The sequence below is a fragment of the Galeopterus variegatus genome, unplaced genomic scaffold (genome assembly GCF_000696425.1).
Source record: "Galeopterus variegatus unplaced genomic scaffold, G_variegatus-3.0.2 Scaffold2904, whole genome shotgun sequence".
In the NCBI taxonomy this organism is placed as follows: Eukaryota; Metazoa; Chordata; class Mammalia; order Dermoptera; family Cynocephalidae; genus Galeopterus; species Galeopterus variegatus.
Window position 1 is genome coordinate 80,592 of NW_007729015.1, and position 22,893 is coordinate 103,484.

A 22,893-nucleotide genomic window follows, 5' to 3' on the forward strand; every position below is an offset into this window, starting at 1 on the left:
CCCTCGGTGTTGCTCCCGTGCCTCGCTCAGCCAGTGAGCGGGAACCGGTCTGCATGTGGGATCCGAACCCTCGGGCGGGAGCGCCGCCGCGCTTCCCAAGTGGCGCACTTATCCAGTGCACCACCGGGCCGGCCCTTCCCATCATTTTTTGAAAATTTTCTTACTTTATTGCAAAACAAGATGTTCTAATCTTATCTTCCCCTGCATTTTGTATTTTTCGTTCATGTGGTTTATAATAGTTTGTTTCTTATAAATGTGTTTCTAACATTTCTAAAGAATAAACATAGAAACACTTTCAATTAATAATATAATTCTTGTCTAAAATCCTAATGCTTGTTGCCTGAGACATAGAAGTCTGTGTTGATTTTGGTAATAAACTGTCTGATATCTATTGGAACCAAGTACTGACAGTCATGGTAGACATTTCAGAAGGGTAACTGAGTTAATAGAGATCGATTGGTTATCATATTCAGTTTGCTAAGAGATCAGGACCTAAACAGATACTGTACACAAATACAAGGATACAAGTAGTCTTGGTAGTAGGGAAGAAATTGGAAAGCGATTCTTGTTAGGAAACCAGTACACTTTCTATCATTGACTGTAACTGCAGGCCAAGTTCAGGGACATCAAAGTGCAGATGTTTTGTGGGCAACTATAGGTACAGGCCAGAGTCTAAGATATTAGCACTTTATATGCAAAATCTTTGGCATGCATATCTGCTGAAATACAGATAATTTGAAATGGGTGAGTGGTGGCTCCCACAACCACAGGACAGGTCTGGTATCATTCATAGCTCCTTTCTCCTCTCTCAGCCATGTCTACTTCTCAGAGTCCTACCCCTTCCCAGAAGGGAAGTTCTGGAGACCAGGAGATGACAGCTACACTTCTTACAGCAGGGTTCCAGGTGAGTTGTGCTTCTTCTCACTGAAACTCCATCGCTCTGTTTGGCAGTCAGTGTTTGTGATATCTGTCCCATGTCTGGACTGTCTGTAGCAGTACCTACCCAAGAGCTTGCCCAAATTCTTTTGCATAAAGACATTGATCCTTGATTTCCCCCAATAAATCTAATGTGTTTTCCTCTTCTTCCTGGCTATTCACATCCCTTTATATAGTACATTCCCACCTTTTAATTCTCTTCCAACATTGGTGGATCTCTGAAACTCTAGGTTTGAGCTGTGGAACAGTCCCATTCCCCAAATGGGGATCTTGTTTTGTTTCAGACTTTGGAGAAGATCGAAGACATGGCTGTGTCCCTTATTCAGGAGGAGTGGCTTCTTGACCCATCACAGAAAAATCTGAATAGAGATAACAAGCCAGAGAATTACAGAAACATGTTCTCCCTGGGTAAGGAGAGCTGTGGTTATTATCATTTAAGATTTTTTGTTTGTTTTTATGTGTATGGTAGCTGTGAGCTTCCTGACAGACATAGTTAAGTTTAAACTTGGGATCCAACAGAGGGATACAACATCAGTCTTGAAACTTTTGAGGACTAACTTTCTGTTTGTACCTGTGCGTTGGTTTGTTTGCCAGTTAAATTGACAGCTCTCTGGTGTTCTCTGAGTTCACACATTTTTTTCTTTCATTTCCAATAGGATCTTTACATAGGTTTTTCTCACGTAAGCCTATTGTGCCTCCTCCCTTTTAATGACTGTTTGGGGTATTTGCCCATTTCTATCCTACTCATTAGATCTTTTTAGTAGTTCCATATTCCTTCCCACTCCCCAACTTCCACTTCTCTTCAGTCAATCCCTTCTCCACTTTAGTCCTCCTTCCAGTAACCCTCTTTTTTCATGGTGCCTCTTCCACAGTTGGCCTGTGGTACTTCTGTTTGATGCTGCTCATATCTTCTACTATTATGAAGCCATTTGGGAGACAAATAAAAACTTTTTGTTTACTCGTAGCTATTCCATATGTACTTTCCTTTTTTTTTTTTTCTAAAGATGACCTGTAAGGGGATCTCAACCCTTGGCTTGGTGTTGTGAACACCATGCTCAGCTAGTGAGCCAACCGGCCATCCCTATATAGGATCCGAACCCGTGGCCTTGGTGTTATCAGCACCGCACTCTCCCAAGTGAGCCACAGGCCGGCCTCATGTGTAGTTTCCTTTTCCCCTATTTTCAATTCCTTTCTCGTAGTGTAGAGAATAGGAAGTGACATTAGCTTGATATTTACTTATTAAATTTTTATTTCAGGTGGTGAGACCAGGAATGAGAACAGGGAATTAGCCTCAAAACAGGTAATATCTACTGGAATCCCACCACATGGAGAGACAGCAGCCATATGCAACGGGGATATTATCGGGGGTCTTAAGCATGGAGAAGCCCGAGACCTCCTGGGCAGATTAGAGAGGCAGCGGGGAAATCCCACACAGGAGAGACGACATAAATGTGATGAATGTGGGAAAAGCTTTGCTCAGAGCTCAGGCCTTGTTCGCCACTGGAGAATCCACACTGGGGAGAAACCCTATCAGTGTAATGTATGTGGTAAAGCCTTCAGTTACAGGTCAGCCCTTCTTTCCCATCAGGATATTCACAACAAAGTAAAACGCTATCACTGTAAGGAGTGTGGTAAAGCCTTCAGTCAGAACACAGGCCTGATCCTGCACCAGAGAATTCACACTGGGGAGAAGCCATATCAGTGCAATCAGTGTGGGAAGGCTTTCAGTCAGAGTGCGGGCCTTATTCTGCACCAGAGAATTCACAGTGGGGAGAGACCCTATGAATGCAATGAGTGTGGGAAAGCTTTCAGTCATAGCTCACACCTCATTGGACATCAGAGAATCCACACTGGGGAGAAGCCTTATGAATGTGATGAGTGTGGGAAAACCTTCAGGCGGAGCTCACATCTTATTGGCCATCAGAGAAGCCACACTGGGGAGAAACCTTACAAATGCAATGAGTGTGGGAGGGCCTTCAGTCAGAAGTCAGGCCTTATTGAACATCAGAGAATCCACACTGGAGAAAGACCCTATAAATGTAAAGAATGTGGGAAAGCTTTCAATGGGAACACTGGCCTCATCCAACATCTAAGAATCCACACAGGGGAGAAGCCCTATCAATGTAATGAGTGTGGCAAAGCCTTTATTCAGAGGTCTAGTCTCATTCGACATCAGAGAATCCACAGTGGAGAAAAATCTGAATCCATAGGAGTTTAGGAAAAGCTTCAGCTTCAGTCATAAGTTTGAGCATTATTCAACATTAGAGAAACTATGCACTGATGAGAGGTCTTTCAGTGTACTAAAAAAGGCAGAAAGTTGTCATTGTGGGAACTTTATCTAATGTCAGAATCTATAGTGGTGGCAAAGTTAGTATAGCTCGTTAGTGGTTTGGCCCCAGTGCCTTGAGGCAGGTTGATTAGCTTGACTATCTTTGGAGGTGTCTGATGGAGTGGAGCTCTCAATGGCCTAATGTATCCTTTGAAAATTTAAAATAGCATTAGAGCAAGTTTCTTATCTTGGTTTGAGGCACCTCACTTTGTCTTTTGGTGAGTAGCTGTAGGTTTGAGAGGCTGCTACTCGTAGTTCCTTTGCTTCTTCCCATCTCCTGTGATCGATCACCTTCTCCTGTTGATTTCCCTGAAGGTACCCTTTTACTCCTAATCTGATCTAAGAAGCTGCTCTAGAGTTCAAAGCAGCCTATGTGTGAGATTTATATTTGTATTTAGCTTTCTAAGATCCTAGTTCTAGGGAAATTTTTACAGATATAATGTATTTATGCTTAGTGTGCATTTTTTTATTCTAATGTTCTTTCTAGTCAGTGGAAATCCATATTCCCACACAAACTCAGAATGCTATATTTTTAACAGCACTCCAGCATTTTTCTTAATATATCACCTTCACTGACTCCACTGAGTCATTGAGCATCTGTATATTTCCTTCACCACCCCCAGTCCCAGTACCTGTGTCAGCAAAGGAAGTGTGGACGTATTAGTGGTGGTTGTGGGAGTGATACCAAGAAAGAGGTGAGTGGAGACTCAGCTCAGCTGCTCTTGAGCTTAGATAGTTGTACCTTTTGGTAACTTCTGATTCTCCTTCCACTTCCCCACTGTACACTGTGGTTCAAATAGGTATTTACACTGTCCTAGCTCTGGCATCACACAGGAGAAAGGAGACAGAGGTGCTTGAAGAAGACATAAAAATCCTTTCAAAGAATGTACACTCATCCCTTTTGGCCCATTACAGTACTGCTCTCTCAGGTTCCTATCAACCTGCAGAAACTCCCTGACTGCATAGTCTGTCACTCTTGTCATTATCTTGGACCCACCTCCTTCAGTGGTGTCAGCAGCTTGCTCATCATTCTCTGTTTCTTGCCATTAGTTTATATAACTTTAATATCCACAATGTTATTGGTCAAATACCTTAGCTCACAATTCTCATTCTGCATTCTGGTGCATTCCATTTGTATGTAATCCACGTCTGTAATCTACCAACAAAGACACACTATTATACACATCATCACCAGATAATGTATTTCATCTTTGAGGCTTTCTGTCTACCAAGGGATACTGTATAAAGTAATGGAACTGACTTAAAGTAACATGCCAGAGCTTATGCATCCAATATGGGTTGTCTTTTAAACTGGGTAGTAATAGTTAATCCAAAATACTGTTGTTCCAGTAGTGCTACTATCCCTCTAAATATTTGGAACACTCTTAGAATTCCTGTTTAAAACGCTGTATTACTCTTAGTCACATTTCCTTTTTGACCATTTGAGTAGTCACTTACTCACCAGACTTGGAATCAAGTAACTTTTGGTTTTCCAAAATTAACCCTCAAACTTGAAATGGATTCTATTAAGTCTATTCAGAAGAAAATTATATAGGTTCTGATGAAAACTCCAAGAGAAGTAACACAATTTCACACTGTGACTATCCTGAAAAAAGATAACACTTAATCATGTTATTTTATGATTGATGTGTTAAGAAATCAATCATAAAATCTTACCTCATAAAGGTCCACCTTTTGGATCATAAATGTCTTCCTTAAAACATCCCTTCTCCACCTCCCTGTGGCCCATCCTGACCACTAACAATGTCATGTTTATCTACATCTATTTCATTGAGCCATTGGTACCCAGTAGACACTTGTCATCCTTGTTTACTTGGTTAATTTTTCAAAACAGTCTTTTTCGTTATCTTTTATTTCTTATCCTCCCTTCTCTTTTTTTCTTTTTTGACCTATAGATTACCATTTCTAATTCCCATGTACTTGAAATTTCAAAAAACTGGAAACAAGTAAATCTGGTTGTGTCTAGATCCTTGCTCTCAGCTTCAGTTGTGCCTTACCCCTCTGTAAGATGCTAATTCTTCCTGGGGCCATTGCTACCTTGTGTGCAAATATAACATAGGATGGGTACAGAGGGAAAATGCATGTGTATGTGCGCACATGTATGTACACACACACTCTCCTTCCATATGCTTTAGAGGAACACTTGATTTCTATTCTAATAAAAAGGTATTTTAGCAAAGCAACACATTGAAATGTCTATGGATGTACCAGCTAATGTCTCTTTAGACATCAGTACCTAGAATGATGTGTAGCCAGATTACTTAAATCTCGGAATTACCAAACATCTGGCAGAAATTTAGAGAAAAGCGAATAATATGACTAGAAAGGTTACTGTTTTAATGGGATGAATGTGAGAAAAGACTCACTTGAAAGAATTATCAAGGCTGATTGAGCACATCTATAAAAATAGCAAAGTTGTATGAAATAATAGAAAAAGGCTGTGGATTGTTTGGGGACATAATAGAAGTCATTCCTGGTCTCAAGTTCTTACTCAGCATTAGAATATTATTGATCCATCTATATGATATTTTGAGCTCTTAACTATGAATGGCATGCATTAAGCTCCTTTATTCTACAGATTGTATTTTTATGCTCTTAATTGGGAATGAACTATCCAACAGTACTTCTCCCATTTTCAGCTTCTCGTTTTAGGACCCGGCAGCATAAGGTGGTTCTTCCATAACTCTGTTGCCATCCGTGATAGTCCTAGAGAAGCATCTTAGGTTTCAAAGATTTTCTCTGTGGAGCAAGGTGGCAGTGCTGGTATGTGGTGAATGATTCCCAGATGGAGCAGTTAACTTTATCTTGGTTCTGAGTCTCCAGATAATAATAGCTGACATTTATTGAGCACTTACTGTGTGTCAAACCCTATGTTAAGCATTTCTTATACTTATGATAGATATCATTATTATATTCCCCATTTCATAGATGAGGAAACTGAGGCTTTAAGAGTTAAATGAGCTGACCACTGTCACACAGCCAGAAAGTGATAGAACAGATTCTAACCAACACAGTCTGATTCTAGAGCCTGTGCTTCTGACCACTGTGAATGCTGCCTGTAATGAACACCATAATTCTGGCCATCCATTCAAAACATATGTATCCCTGGTCATGAGAGGTCCTGGTGAAGAGAATGTGCAGTATAGTGCAAATCTATTGCACTTACTAGAAAATGTGGTTGAAAATGCTATTTTGGGTTATATTATCTTTAATGTTGATACTTTTGATGCTTTGTAGTATTAGATAAGTTGTGCAAATAAACATGTTTTAAAAAGTAACTGGGAGGGTAAAGCAATAACAACTTACAGATTCAAATACGTATCTCTCTAAACTGTGTAAGGGAATGTAGAATTGTGGAAAGAAATGAAATATTCATATACCAGACCAGGCAGATGGACAGTTAGAATGATAATAGTAAGTTCATCTACAGCATAAAATGTGAAAAACCTTCAACCTCATTGCTCGTTTCCAACTACCATTCTCTTTTTCCTCTGTCATTTCTGGTTTTTCCAAAATGTCATCTATTCTTCAACCCCATTTCCTCACTAATCTATTCTTAAAACTTCTCCTTACTGTCTTTCATATTCAGTATTCCACTGAATGTCCTTAGAATCACCAGTAGGTAAATATTAAGGCCGTTTTTTTTTAGTTCTTGTCCTTCTTGTTCTCATTTATATTTCATATTGTTGAATTCTTCCTACACCTCAGGAATTCTCTTCTTTGATTTGTGGAATCCTTCTAGGTCAGTTTTCCAGAATATCTGGCTTTTCTATATTGGCCTTTTTTTTTCTTCTCCTCTCCACTGAGAATAACCCCCTTGTTTTATTTTTATTCACAGCTTTTTCTATATTCTTCTTTATACAGTTTGATTGTTTACACTTACTTTCTGTATTTGAGTGACTTTTTATTTCCCACCCTGTGGGTCATCTTGCAACTTGTGGAATTTTCCACAAGTACCTACACGACTGGTATTTGAAAACAGAACCCATCACTCTTATCCTCCAACCCCCATTTTCTTTTTAAATAGTCATCATTGCTTAATTACTTTACCCTGAACAGACTCACTACCCTTCATATTTTTTATCCCAACCTTGAAGTTATCTTCTCCTTTCCTCTACTCTCCACATCCAAAATCTTGCTCTCTATCCAATTCTTAGTCTTCTTGAGGGTTGATCTTTTCATATCTACCATGCCCTTATAGCCTTCCATGCAGATCTGCATCATCTAACTCCCAGGTTACTATAATTCTTTCTTTTAAATTTCCTTGTTCTCAGGATCCCCATCCCAAGATGAGCCTCTCAAACTTCATTTTCATTTCTCATTTTCACTCAGTAATGCCCAGCAGATAATTCCTAACAGAGCAGTGGTTTCCAAATTCTCCATTACTTTGTCCTCCGTGCTTAATCTGCTTCAGCTTTCATTACTCTCTAGCATATTCACCTTAATCATCATATTCAAACTTCCTACAGCCTTCTATTGCTGTCTTATAAGCCCTTGCCTATGTGCCTTTCTCATGCTGTTCCTTTGCTTAGATTGCTCTTTGGCCCCAGCTCATGTTCATCACTCCCTTCAAATCCTAGCTGCTTTTATATCATCTGAGTGAGCTTTTCCTGAGCTTCATCTCACACTGAGTCCTCCCTTCTTTTGTGCTGCCTCAGCATCTTTTGAGTTTTTACTGTGGTCCATGCACTTACTAATATGTTGCTTTGTAATTATTTTCTAGCATTCTGTATTGTAGTTTCACATTTGTATTTATTTCCAAAATTAAATTGTAAGCTCCTTGAGGGCAGGAATAATAACTTTCACATTTGTATCTCTGCATCCCCTAGTGCCTAGTGCAGCGCTGAGCACATAGTAGGTGTTTAATAAATGCTTGTGGAATTTAAAAAAAAAAATAGTTTTATAGTTAATTATCTGTATATATAATAATATCACCTGCAAAAAATAATTTTGCTCCGTTCTTTCCAATATATATATTTCTTTCTTTTGTCTAAATGCCTTGGCCAGTACTTCCAGAAATACTGAGCACATAGTAGGTGTTTAATAAATGCTTGTGGAATTTTTGTGTGGATTATTTATGGTGTTATCTACTGACATTTTAAAGCTACTCTCAAGGATGTTTCTGACCATTTTTTGTACACTCAAAAAATACAGAACTATTTCCATAGAGTACCAGTGTATCAGGATCTTCCTGTACCTAAGAATAAGGCCCAAAAATCCAACTTTAGGAGTGTATGTGTGAAAAGTTGAAATGTGAAACTCTCCATTTGTTTGGCCAGACTTATTTATTGGTTAAGAAAGAATGAAAATAGAAAACCCTAAAGACTATTGTGTTAAAGTTATCATTGCAAAAGTGCTTGAGAATAGGATTTTGTGTCTGAGGTTAGATCAGTGGTACTTAGAAATTTGACAATGTGTAGAGGCATTTTTGGTTGTACCATTGGTGGGCAGCTGGGATGCTACTGGCATTTAGTGGATAGAGGCCAGAGATGCTGCTAAACATCTTGCATGCATGAGGCAGCACCCACAACAAAAAATTATCTGGCCCCAAATGTTTAATGCCAAGGTTGAGAGACCCTGGTCTTATATTTAAGGTAAATAGGAAAAAGAGATGTGAAATACTAGCATTACAATTTTTCTAATTAGCTATGCCAAACTTTAAGAGAATCCTAAGTATTTGTATATTTTGTGGTTTGTAAGATTTTAAAAGAACGGAGCTTTGTGTTTGGCGTTCATAGCAACATACGTGTCTGGGTATTTGCAAACAATAAAAATGCTGATAATGTTTTAAGGTTGCTTTCAACATCGGATCTACCACCATCCCTATGCTAACTAAGCATTGTAGGAGTACGAGTGTTAAAAGAGTACAACTCTAGTTTTAGCCTTCCACATCTTGGATCCTTACCATAGCATCAAAAGTAAAACACTAGGGTCTATCTCTTTAGCAAAAGGGCTATAAATTATCAAATATTTAGCCTTGGGAACAACATGTGACCCTCGACAGTCCCTTGGGCAGCCTCTAGACAAGAATAATTACCAGTTCTCCAGGGAAACCACAAACCAGAATGTCAGAGTTTGTTAATTAAAACTCATTTCCATAAAGTTCTTAACATTAACATTCTATGTTAATCCTACTTAGAAAGGCACATATGGGGGGTGGGGAGAGGTAATTTCCTAATTCAAATAGTTAAAAAGCAGGCCTTAAAAAAACAAAAACCACACTCGTGTCCGTTTGCCGCTCAGTTATTTCTACAATAGGTTTTTGGGTTGGGGGGGGGGGTTGGCAGCTGGCTGAAACAGGGATTGAACCCTGGACCCTTGGTGTTATCAGTACCAACTCTAACCAGATGAGTTAACTGGCTAGTCCTTCAACAGGTTTAGAAAGGATCAACCCCAGAGATAGAAAATTAGTTTTGTGTAATACACTAAAGAAATAACTGCATGGCTCTGCTGTGTTCAGATATTCATAGTCTGTAGAATGCTAGGTTTGGAGATCATTTTATATTCCAATCCATTCTGTAAATGGAGGTCCAGAGAGGCCAGGTGGCTTGCACTGGGTCACCCATTAAGTTAGTGAGTGGTACAGGTGGAAATAAGAGTCCCGGTTTCCTGTAGCTTTGCATTTTTGGCTGGTTGTGCCCTCAGGTGACTCTTGTTATTGTATATTCCTAATTCATGCTCTGACATGGGATGGATTAAAACTTCCTGCCTTCACCTGTATTGTTTCATTTTAGGAATTATTTTATCAGTATGTTCAAACCTATATACTGACTGTGGTGTCCTGAGTTAAATTCTTTCCAAATAACTGAGTAGCCTGAGAAATTTTGCAGTATCACAGCCATGTTTTGAAAGACCTGCTCCAGGGTCTGGTCCCTAATCTTCGAGAAAGCACACGGGATATACAGCGTTGGCTTTCAAATCATTAATAATGAAGACCAGAGCTCTTTTGTCCCCGTGTGTCTGTTTAAGGGATTTTGTAGGGCCCAAACTAGAGATGTTTCCCAGCTGCAATGTCTTTAAGTTCCAATATTCACGGGTAGTCGTACCCTAAAAGTAAAACTCAGGAAGCAAAATCTACCCTCGTCATCAGTGAGGCAGGAAACTGGAGCCTTGACGATAGCCCGAGGCAGAGTAGCTCCAGAGACCGCCAGTCCGAACCGGGGCCACAGCTGATACAGTGTGTTCCCCAGCCTGCGCCCCCGTCGGGCGAAGCCAGAGCCCGCCCAGAGGCTTCCGGGCTTCTGAGTCCGCCCCGGAAGTACCGTTGGAGACTTCCGCCCCTCGGAGAGGCCTCCGAGCTGGGTGCGTCTCGGGTAGGGGTGAGCTGGAATGCGTTTGGGCCCCAGCGGGGTGGATGTTGCACAGCTGCAAACTCTCAGACCTCTCCTCGGGCCAGCCCGGGTAAGACGTGGGCAGGCACTTCAGGAGAGGCAATCCCTACTGGGACGGGGGGAGTTACGCTCAAATGCAACCTTCCTGGGACGGGCTTTTGAGGTTCCGTGCAGCGGGAGCCAAATGTTGGGACTGCTCGTCTTTCCTGCCGTCTTCGAGCTTCACTGAGTCACAACTATAAGTGTACTCCTGGTACAGTTGGTATCACTGCCCACCAGACCTTCAGCTCGCGTTTTCAAACAAAAGGGAAAAACTGCAAATAATTGGAAATAAGTATTAGGAGCTCTAAATTTAGAAGAGGCTTCCTTTTCTACCGCCACTTCTTGTGCCCGTGACATTTCCTTTTGAAGGCAGAATAGGCCTTTATATATTATCTTGGCAGTAAATGGTCACCCTTCTGTTTAGCATTCACCCTTCTGTTTAGCAGTCACTTCCATCCACGCCAGGGCCGCCTTCCAGCAACCTCGATGCTGTTGTCATGACGTCCTTCCACCTCTGCCAGCGATCCTCAGAGACAATGGCAGGGACGTTCCCGTGACAGACCCACTGCCTTAGCATGTGATCTTAAAGCTCTTTGCAAATTAGCCCCTTATTTGACATTGAGCTTTTTTCCTCTCATAACGCTTAGTAAGTGTAACAGCTATGGCAGTCTTTGCTTTTTATTTGAGTAAAATAATGTTTCTTTTACAGAAGTGTTCCCGAAGAAGAGGACCTGGAAAGGAATCTTAAAATATTGAGAATTTTCCAATTATAGGAAAGCTGCATGTCTGCATCTTTAGAGGAGCGAGTCCCAAGGATTCTGTTAATGAGAAAACTCTCCAGGCTAGCATACTATGATCTGACTCTGTTGACAATGGCTAAGGCTATTTCCTGACCATTCTGCCTGAGGAGCACCATGTCTGGGAGTAGGAGCAGCACTGGGAGGTGGATGGGAGGTTGGTTGTCCTTGGGGAAGTGGCTAAGCTGGACGACTTTAAGGAGTTAGATCAACCCAGACAGCAGGTGGGAAGAAAGAGAGGTATTTATCAAGTTATCTTAAAATTTTTAGTCTTTTAGGAATTCTCTTTTCCCTGCCTACTTTTTAGGCATGCAAATTTGAAGCCAGCCTACCATTCTGGCCAAGTCACTTAATCTTTCTGTGCCTTTATTTCCTCACCTATAAATGGGGATGATAAAAACACCCGCCTAAAGTTGCTATAAGGATTACATGAATAGTACTTGGTACAGGAACTGGCTGGTTAGCTCGATTGGTTAGAACATGGTGCTGGTGACACCAAGGTCCAGGGTTCCATCCCTGTACCAGCCAGCCACCAAAACAAACAAACAGACTTAAGTACTTGGTACATAGGAAGTGCTATCCAGGTATTTGTTGCAATTATTTCTTCCCCTCTTTACCTCCCCTGGGATTTCCTGCTCTGCTAATTGATTTGTTTCTACAGAGATTCCTTCATAAGTTCATGTGTTTAGTTTTTTCCAGGTCCCAGCTCTTGCACACAGGAAGTAACCTGGCAAGAATTGCTAGCTCTGGGAGCAGAGGGAGAATAACTGGGAAAATAATCTGTCCAGTGCCACCGGAGAATACACCACTGAAATGTTAATCACAGAGACTCTTCCCTCTACGGGAGAGTTTTAAGTGTTAAACCTTGACATTCTGTGGTCTTCTGGAGGTTCTCGCAGTAAGGGACCTAGAGAAACTTTTTTTTTTAAGCTGCTATTTAATAGGAGCAGGATAAGTGTGGCCTGAATGCTTAGCAGAGTCTGGTTAGGTTCAGAATGAGGCTAGAGCAGGAGGGAATCCAGCTCAGCTCTGCCATTTCCATGATTTTTATTGTTCAGGAGCTCCATCTTCACTGCCAGTTGTCTGAGATATAAGTTGTAAATATGTTTCCATTTTTTGTCTTTCACATTGCTTAAGGTGTTCTTGTTTGTTTTTACTTGCAGGAGTTTTGATTCTTTGTGTGGGGGTCAAACTTATCAATCTTTTCATAAATGGCCTCTGGATTTGGGCTCATAATTAGAAAGGCCTTTCTACTCTGAGGTCATAAAAGACTCCTCTCAGGTTTTCCTCTCGTACTTTCATGGTTTCATTTGTAACATTTACACCTTTGATTTATTTGGAATACAAGTATTTCTTGGTGTATAGAATGAAGTAGGAATCTAACGTCTTTCCAGATGGTTATCCAGTTCTTCTCGTACATTTATGGAAGAATCTATGCATCTTTTTCTTACTTATTTGCTACCTTTATTATATGCTGAATTTCTATTTCTGGACTTGCTATTCTGCACCATTTGTCTATCTCGCCCATACCACACTAAGTATCAAGCCTTTATGTTTAAAATCCTGTAGGACAGTGCCTCCTTGAGTGCCCTTCTTCCGTGTTTCCAAGTAGTCTTACCTGTTTATTTTTCTATATGAATGTTAAAATCTACTTCTAAAAACTTGATATTTTTACTGGAATGGTATTAAATTTACAGTTAATTTTGGGATTAGTCTCGGAGTGCTAAGCCCTGAGAAGCCATAACGTGCATCACCTGGGAGGTAAGACGTAGGTTCAGAGTTCATCTTGCCTGTTTTGTCAGTCTAACTTTGGAAAATTTATTTGGTTCTCAGTTTTCTGTTATAAAGGAGAGAAGAGCTTTAATATCTGCCCTGCAGGATTAAAGGAGATAAAAAGCGTAAAATGCCTTCTTTGGAATAAATAGAATCCTTTTTCACACCCTCCATTCTTCCCAGCTCACGAACCACTGAGAGGGAAGCCTCCAGGGTCCTCAGGAGGATCACCAGGTCCCCAGGGACGGGTTTCCATGGAAGTCGACCTCTGTAGAGCAACAGCTGTCCTCAGTCGCTTGGTCACTTAGTCTAACCAGTTTTCCAGGTGAGTTCCCTCTTGACTTTCTCCTAGGGTTTTGTGTGGCCCTGGAGTGAACAGCCATGGAGGAAGGGAGAAACTTCATGCTGTGCCAGGTCACCTCAGTTCTGTCCCTTCCCTCCCCTCACCCTTCTCCACCTCTGCCCTCTTCCACCCCCTTTCCCACTCTCTTCCCCTTTTCTCCTTTCCTCCCCTTTTGTCTCCCCTTTCTCAACCCTCCTCTTCTCCTTCTTTCCCTTCCCTTTTTCCTCCCCCACCCTGCCCTTACTGCACTGACCAAGCCAACTCCCCACAGACCCTGGGAGATGGGATGACTGGGCGGGAGCTGCTTTGCCAGGCACATTTCTTGGGTCCAGTACCCCCAGTCCCAGGCAGTCTCTGAAAGACTCCTTATCACAGGAGTGACCCCAACCAGCTTTTTCTGATAGGGCTGAATTTCCGGCAGCGGGATGGGGGAATGGAGACCTTATTTTCTCTTGGCCCTGTGTCCTCAGCTCTCCTTTGTATTAGTTTTCTTGTAGAATGTTGTTCAATTGACTTTTGCCTGTTTTTGTAATTATTGGACTGAGGTTATTGGTTTGGGGTAAGAAAACCACAGAGGTGAAGTACCATTCTCATCATATCAAGGACTTATGCTGTCAACTTCACATCATTGTTGATACATAAAACTATTTGTAAAATGGAAAAGGGCAGAGAGGAATAATTAATATAATTTGAGTTTGCAGCAAAAGTTTTGTCAAGTTTGGAGACAAAATTGGGTCTGTTCCCGGGGGATAAGACAGTGACCGCAGTCTACCAACTTTTCCACATGTTGGTCTGAACTATAAAGATGGAATGGGCTGGTGGGACCCCTTTCTCTGGAGAACTGAAGGGTTTACTCTGTCACAGTTCCAGAGGAAACAAAGCATTCCTGTTGCTAAGATACTGTTTATGATAGCAACCACAGCTGCAGTAACAGTAGTTGCATAGCAACGAGCAGAGCTTTTTTTTCCTCCAGGTCTTTCTTCTAGCTAAAGTAGTGTGACTCCTGTGGGTGGTAAAATATACCTGTCAGTGATGTTACTATTGTCTTTCCAAACTTACCTGTCAGTTTAATTTATTTTTCTTTTGCCTTCTCTATTCCCATACTCCTTCTCCTGCTCTATCTGCAAATCTCTTCCAGTTTATCATTTCCTAATTTAATTAAATATGATAAAAAATCTTTTAAAATAGGAACTATATATTATTTGTATATTTTCTTATATCCCAGATTCTGTGTTTTAGATACTTTTATAGAGGATAGATTTAAACAGCCATTTGAGTCAGGTATTCATCCTAATACTTCTGTGATTTTACTGTGTCATGGTACAGGATGAGTGAAAATATCTGGCGCCCATATGACTGGTAAGTCCTGGGATTACCAAATGTGTTTGAGAGCCTTAGTTAAGTCTGTATCACGTTGTATTGCTTTAGCATCAAGGAACAGCACAGCCTTATAACACCAAGATCATGGGTTCAGATCCCCATACCAGCCAGCTCCCCCCCACCCCCCACCGCCAAAAAACATTAGGGAATCAAGTACATTTGAAAGGTCTGTTTATTTTTTCAGGAATCAAGGCCAGAGGTGTGAGCAAGGTGTCAACTCTGAAGGGAAGATTTTTTTGTAAGGATGGACCCACACCAGAAGGTCCCCAGCGTATATAATGGGGATACTTTACAGATTCCTGAGTATGAACAAGCTTCTCACTTTGAGGACCAGTTAGAAAGGCATGAAGGCAGGCCCACAGAAGAAAGACGATATAAATGCAGTGAGTGTGGAAAGAAGTTTGCACAGAGTTCAGGCCTTGTTCGACATCGGAGAATCCACACTGGAGAGAAACCCTATGAGTGTGATCACTGTGGAAAAGCCTTCAATGTGCGCTCAACCCTTACTGTTCACGAAAGAATCCACACTGGTGAAAAGCCATATGCTTGTAATGAGTGTAAGAAAGCCTTCAGTGCAAAGGCACATCTGATTATACATCAGAGAATCCACAATGGAGAGAAACCCTATGAATGTATTGAGTGTGGCAAAGCATTTAGTGTGAGCTCAGACCTTATCAAACATCAGAGAATTCATACTGGTGAGAAACCTTATGAGTGTGTTGAGTGTGGGAAAGCTTTCTGTGTGAGTTCAGCCCTCATCAAACATCAGAGAATCCACTCTGGAGAAAAGCCCTATGAGTGTGGAGAGTGTGGAAAAGCATTCAACCAGATCTCAACCCTTATTGAACACCAGAGAATCCATACTGGCGAGAAACCATACGAGTGTGATGAGTGTGGGAAAGCTTTCCGTGGGAGCTCTAATCTTACTAAACACCAAAAAATACACGCCAAAGGAAAGTGTCATCAGTGACTTATGTGGCAAAGATATCCCAAAGGCTTTTTGTTGCATAAGAAGTTACTCTCAAAAAAAGAGTGTGGTAAAAGTTAATGCCTTAATTGACACTTCATCCCTCTAACTGTTGAAGAAGTGAGAAGTCACTGAAAAATGATTCCATCAGCATAATGACTAAGGCTCTAATATCATAGAATACAGTTTTACAACTCATAAGGTAAAGCCATTTAGAAATCATGTGTCACATGGAGTTTGTGTTGGTTTATTAAGAGCAAACTTCAATTCCAAACATTGTTTTTACTTATGTGCACGCCTTTTGTTGTTTTGTTTCTACTAGTATTATAGATGAAACATTGAATTTTGATGGAAACAATGGTGTTTGATGATAGGGACCACATAACCTTATTAAATCTGGAAATATCAACCTATTGATCTTGCTTTCTTAGCCTTTGATTTATCACTATGCTCTCAGGGATGATTAGTGTATTAGTGACCTCTTCATGGAGTATACTTACATTTATAGAGCAAATATATTTCACAGAGTCTAGTTCCCTGTAGTTTCCAGTTTAGCTTAACTTCTTAAAAGTACATATAAAATGTTAACCTTGCAAAAGACAGGAAACTTTCCCCAGGCTAAAAGTCTCTGTTGTAAGATAAAGAATTGTAACACAGCAAGGTTGCTGGCTCAAGGACAGATAAGTTACTGATTGATAAGTAAAGACACTGGGAAATAGCTGTAGGGAAAAATAGTGTTTGCTAAGATCAAGCTTTTGTTGGTGGATTGACTTAACCTTTTGCAAATTGCATTATGGAATGTCACTTTGCTTGTTACCAGCCTTTATTGTTAAACTATTACCCCACCTATGTTCTTTTTCTGTAACTTCCTGGTCTGGAAAATAAATGTGGGGAGAGAACCCCAATTCATGGTTAATTTCCAAAAAGAAGGAATGCCTCACTCTTGAGAGTTCTGGGAAATTAACCCCTTAGGGGTCTCTCACTGTTCAGAAGAAATGGGCTTTGAGTAATCCTTTTGCGGCTCCGTCACCCAGGGGAAGAAAAGTGACAAATCTGTTGGAGGTAAAGCAACACTCCTGGTAGAAGATAGATTGTCTTTTTAGTTAGGAATCCCAATAGATAATTCTTCAAGGTGGTTCTTGTTTAGTCAAAGCCCCAGGCCTGTTGACTTACTGATGCAGTAAGCCTCTGAAGTTGACTGAGGCACCTGAACCAAAACTAAAGCAAAAAAACTTCCCAAGGAGTTTCAAATGTTTCTGACTTCTGACGCTTGCATTTAGCGTTTCTCAACATGGGGTGTGGCATATGCAAAGGCTCAGAGGTATGGTGAATGGGACAAGCTTGGGGAACTCTTACTGAGTTGGGGTTGGCATTGGTCTTAGGATGATTTTCAAGGATTTATTTGAGTGACTGTGTGAAGCTAGATACCTATTATTAACCAGGAGAGTTCAGATTTGAGAGAGGGTAGAAAGTTAATGAGTTCAATTTAGAAAAAAATTTTTTGTACCTCTGTGGGAATCCCAGTAGAGCTGTCCATTAGATTATAGCCTAACTTCCCAACCCTAATCCCCAAACCCTGTATATGTAGATGTGAAACTAAGGAGAGAAATCTGGACCCTAAAATTACTTTGTTATTCCTTTTCTATGTTAATAGTGACTTCTCACTCCTGAGTAACAGACCTGAAATTTCTTGATCTCTGAAACGTAACTCATGTATGGTTTGAGATGAATACCAAATTGATAGAAACTGCAGATGATTGCTTTGGTCTACATTGTTAACAGGAAAGAGGGAACACTTTTCGGGAAGGTGAAATGGTGTTCACTCCTCAGAGTAGGGCTCTGTGTTGCAAAGGGATGCACAGTTTCCCTGAATTGTCTGTCAGCACTTCAGGTAGGTCAGACGTAAGACACACTGGACTCCACAAAACTGTGAGCCACCTTGTGGCCAGCAGGTACTGAGGTCACGGATGCATGTGAAAAAGCACATTTTGAAGCCTCATATTGGGGTAGTGCCTACCACCCTGCCCAAGTAATTTGAGGCCAGGATCTGGGTGTTGAAGGCAGAGAGGGTGATGGTTCTAGAGCTCAAGTTGAAGAGATAGGACCTCACTGAGGTCATGGGGCATGTTAGCGAAAGCAAAACACATACAGGCAGAAGTAAAGGGCCTCAGCAAAACACCAGGGTATTCTTGTCTGTGCTGGGTTGAAAGTGAATTCTTTTGCCTTGCTTTTTCCTGCCTTTGGCAATTAAAGGAGACTGGGGTTTTTTTCCTTGATCTGACAGAAATGCCCTGCCACCTCAATTCTGTGCTGTTTTCTTTAATGTTTTTAGTGTTTACCTTTCTGACGCCAGCCATCTTGGTTTGTTCCTAGGATGGAGGTTTGTAGACAGAGTCATCTGGGTGGAGAACACACTTCTGGAACCAGCATTGAAGTGATGCCATATCCCACCCCACACCAGTGCAACTGTAAATACTAAGCAGTGAGAAGTGAGTATTCTGAAGACTTTGAAGGAGCAGACATTGTAGAAACAAATTTGTTTTACTGAAGAATTTAGTGTGAGATCAGAATACATGTTACCCATGGAACAGTACCAGGCAAGGGTCAGAGGAATCAACACAGATGTGGGGATCGTCTCACTACCGAGAGAGCTGCAAACAAAAGGCTTGGGGGGCTATATCCAAAATCTGCAAGTCAGGCTAGCAGGCTGGGAACTCAGGCAGGATTTCTGTGTTACCATCTTGAGGCAAAATTCCTTCTGAGGAATCTGATTTTGTTCTTAAGGTCTTTAACTGATTGGATGAAGCCCACCCACATTATGCAGGGTAATCTCTTTCATTTAAAGTCACCTGGCTGTAGATGTTAATCACAACTACAGAATACCTTAACAGCAAATCTGGGCACATTGCATAGCCAAGTTGACACACAAAAATTTAACCATCAGATTTGTAGGGAAAGGAGGAAAAAGCTCTTAACACAATATGTATAACTGATATTTCACAGGAACGGTATATGCAATTTCTTTTAAAGGGTGCTGGGTAGAGTAGTAGGTTTTATCAAAACTTGTTTTTCTGGGCTTTATACATCAAAATTATTTTTTATTTGCTTGAGTATTCAAGGCATTACTTAGGTAACAGAGCATAGAGGAACAAAACTGAGAACATGAATCCATAGTGAGGGAAATCTCATCCCAACTTGCCCAATGCCCCTTAGAAAGGACATAACTTGGTTGGTGAAATCGATGAAGGAAATAATCAAAAAAAGCAGGTTTTCCAAAACCCACTGCCTTGGGTTAAGTCTCATGAACTTGGTGTGGACATCTTGTTCTTACGATAAACAGTGTTCTGCTGGTTTTGAATAAGCATTTAGATATTATTGTTTTGTTTTTTTTTTCCTTTTTGTCTTTTTTCATGACCAGAAACAGATCGCATCCCTCAGTGTTGCGCCCGTACCGGACCAGGACCGGCAACGGGATCGCAACCCTCGGCGCTGCGCCCGCACCTCGCTCAGCCAGTGAGCAGCCGGTCTGTATGTGGGATCTAAACCCTCGGCGGGAGCGCTGCCGCGCTTCCCAAGCGGCGCACTGTAGCAGTGCGCCACCGGGCCGGCCCCAATATTATTGTTAAGAATAGCTGAGGCATGAAGCTTCTGCTTCAGATTGCATGTAGACACTTCTGGCTCCCATGCTGTGTACAGTACCCAGTGATTGTGATTGTTTTGCAAGAAAAGGACAAGCGTACTTGTAGCTTTTCCCCCTCCTTTTTGAAACTCCCCTATGAAATACCTTTGCTTGTAGCAGACTTTGGAGCACTTTCCAACTCTGTTAGTTAGTGTTTCCCAGGTTAATCTTCACACTTGGCTACCAATAAACTTCTAAAAATCTTTTGCCTCAACAGCCTTAATTTCGGTTGACAAAGTGAACAGGTTGGAATAACTTTTCCTGGGTTCATTCCATCATTCCTCCATCCATTTTGTAATAAACCTGTCTGGTCCATATAATTTACTTTGGTGCTTGGCACAGAGAGGTGCTACTATAAAGTAATGCAGAACGTGACTTTCAAATTTCTTGACTACAAGACTGGCATCTTTTCTGCTACTGTTTTCTGACATACATTTTCTGGGTGAAGGGGTCTCCTCACAAATACCTAAAAGACACGAGGCTGCTTTCCAGGAGACTGTGGGTGGGGTATGCAGAAGCTGTGGTTTTGACTCTGAGGGAGGCTGAGCCCTGGCCTGGCAGCTTGGAGAGAAGGAGGGCATGGGAATCACGAGCAGGCCAGCTGGAGAGTAGAGAAAACAGAGAAGCCCAAAGCTCCAAAGTTCATAGGTAGGCCCCGAAGTAGCTTCTCAGGATTCCTAACAGACTAGTGGAGGTGTGTACCTGTGTGCATGTTTTTGCTCATGCTCAAGTGCTGTCCCCTGCTCTCCTGAAAAGAGCCTGCCGTTTTGCGGCTTTGGTGTGAAGAATGGGGCTCCAGAGCGGATTGAAGAAAGAGGGAAGATGCTAGAGGCCGGGGAGTGTGGGGTGACCCCCCCACTCTCCTTGCCCAGCCCTGGCTGCAGGGAGTGCCCTCAACTGGTAAAGACCTCCAGGGAGGGACGAGATGTAGCCTCCAAAGTGATAGTAGATGGGCTGGGTTTCCCTGGTTTCTGCTGCCCAGTAAAGATCTGTCTCCGCAGCCTTGGCAACAGTTTGTCCCTAAAATGTTTGGCTTGGTTTGTCACTTGATATTTTTTATCTTGCAGTATGACGTTAACAAGCTTACGTCAGTTCTTGGCTGCCCTGGTAACTTTGTTCTGTTTACAGTAACTTCTGGTCACCAAGGAGGGCCCTCACCTTCCTGACCCCTGTACCCTAAGTCAGGTGAGTTTTTTTCAGAGCCATTACAGCCCAAGATTTCTGCCAATTGAGATTCAGTGTGACACTGACCCCTGTGGTTCACAAACCCCAGGAGCAGGGGGATTTGCACATAGTGAAACTGGAAGAGAAGAACGTCCTTGGGAGAAGTCTAGACTGCCTTAGAATGTGCACCCTAACCAGGGACTCTCTCACTAATGTTTCAAGCAGGAGGCCCCTGGACCCAAGGAGGTTCTTAGTGGGCTCCAGGAACTTTCTCATAACTGTCTGAAGCCAGAGATGCACACTGAGGAGCAGATCCTGGAACTGCTCATGCTCGAGCAGTTCCTGGCCATCTTTCCCAAGGAGCTTTGGACTGTGTGCAAGAGAATCATCCAGAGAGTGTGGAAGTGGCAGTAGCTATACTGGAGAATCTGAAGACAGAGCTTGGAGATGATGGCCAGCAAGTGAGAGAGGGGTAATCCATTACTCTGTTATACAAACTCTAAATCCTGGGCTTCCAAGTATGTGGAGGTGGAGAGAGAGAATCAAATCAAGATCTTATGTTCATTCTTTACTGGACTAAAGCAGTGTCTTTCTGTTTTTCTTCTTCTAGGCTCTGCTATTCATTGCTCTTGCAAACTGATTAAGAAATTTGTCTCTGTCTCCTAACTTCACTGGAAACATTTTTTTTGACCAAATTCTGAGATTTTAGCTATTAATAATAATTTCGAAACACAGCCGGCCCTATTTGTAAAGAGGCAGTAAGTGTAGTGGTAAGACTGCCAGTACAAGGGTACTTCAAAAAGTTCATGGAAAGATTCCTATTATCTTTTTATTTATTTTTTTAAAGTTTATTAATATTGTTTTTTTACATTCTATGATTTTGTTGCAGAGAAGTTGGGGGAAAGGGGGAAGGAAATAGGGTGGGAGAAGGAGGAAGGAGGAGGGGCAGGGTTGCGGCCTATGGTACCCCCCTCATTCCTGCAGAGAAGACCAGAGGGCTTCCAGCGGTGGTTTTGTCATAGCTGGGCTGGGTGCAGACGTGGGGAGAGGGCCGAAGCCCTTGCCCCACAACACCCCAGCTTGGGAGCCTGGGGTGCTTCTTGCGGCAGCTTGATGGTCGTCGGTCACTGGGCTGGTTGTGGGTGTTGGGGGGCATGGCTGGGGCCCCCAGCCCTCCCCACTCCCTGGCTTGGGAGCCCAGGGGTCTTCCAGTCCTTCTCGGTTTTATAGGTGTTCTTTGGTGTTTTGAGACCTTTACTAGTTAATATCAAACTTTGTCTCTGGTTTGTGGGTATTTTGTTTTTTCTTCCAGTTCTGTGTTAGATTATTTGCTGTTCCTACTGCTTAAACTCTGCACTGAAACTGATTTGTTGTCCTTTGCTTACCTCTAAAATGGAGGAACTCTGTGGTTGAGCTCAATTGCTGCTTTGCTGCTCATTCCCTGAGGAAGGCTTTATAAGCGGATCAGGTTTTAATGGTCGACTTTATATGTACTTCCAGCTCTCATGAGGTCCAGTACACCTGGGTTGTGTGGAAATTCTGGTCTGGGCCTGAGTCTTTTCAGTGAACTGCACCCCCTGCAGTTCTATATTCCTGACCAGTCTCCACTGAGTGGTCCTGCACTGATTGGAGGGCAGATCAGCTGTCCTTGCTGTGTCCCAGTGTTCTCCCGGGAGGGCCTGTCTTCCCACTTCCTGCACTCCAAACCCTTCCCATGCGGGTGCCATGAGCCGTCCCTTGCAATGACTCACCAGCCTCTGAGTGGCTCCTTTTTTCAGTTGTGGCTCCTCGCTCTTATGTGGGTTCACCGGAACCCTGTTAGTGGTCTTCTTGGCCTGGGGGCCACCAAGGCCCTCTTCTCCCTTGCAACCTCCAAGCAACTTCATCCGAAGGGCACAGCAGCAGCTTTTGCCAGCTCCTGCTCTGTGCGCTCACCAGCTCCATCCTGGAAGCAGCTGGGGCTCGAAATGGTCAGAGTAGTTCTTTCTGTCTCTAATTGTGGCTTCTCCCACATTCATGCACTCCATAGGTCTCTCTTCCTCTTCCACTGAGCTCTCGTGGCCCCAGCTTGGCTGTCGTTGCTTTTTTTTTTTTTTTTTTTTTTTTTTTTTTTTTTTTTTTTTTTTTTTTT

The 22,893-nt window shown here is 42.1% G+C and overlaps 1 protein-coding gene, 1 long non-coding RNA gene and 1 pseudogene across 3 annotated transcripts in view; all 3 read left to right on the forward strand.

Moving 5' to 3' along the window:
• Positions 1–4,664, forward strand: part of ZKSCAN8 (zinc finger with KRAB and SCAN domains 8) — a 7,818-nt gene extending 3,154 nt beyond the window's left edge. The window contains exons 3-5 of the mRNA XM_008583412.1: positions 813–904; positions 1,221–1,344; positions 2,193–4,664. Coding sequence (XP_008581634.1) covers positions 813–904; positions 1,221–1,344; positions 2,193–3,154 — 1,178 coding nt within the window. The 3' untranslated portion in view covers positions 3,155–4,664. The remainder of the gene's footprint in view (positions 1–812; positions 905–1,220; positions 1,345–2,192) is intronic.
• Positions 4,665–10,813: 6,149 nt separating this feature from the next.
• The window catches only part of LOC103599311, a 21,667-nt pseudogene continuing 9,587 nt past the window's right edge, over positions 10,814–22,893 (forward strand).
• The window catches only part of LOC103599301, an 11,422-nt gene continuing 7,941 nt past the window's right edge, over positions 19,413–22,893 (forward strand). For both annotated transcript variants that reach the window (XR_551276.1, XR_551275.1), the window contains exons 1-2: positions 19,413–19,432; positions 20,727–20,783. This is a non-coding gene — a long non-coding RNA (uncharacterized LOC103599301). The remainder of the gene's footprint in view (positions 19,433–20,726; positions 20,784–22,893) is intronic.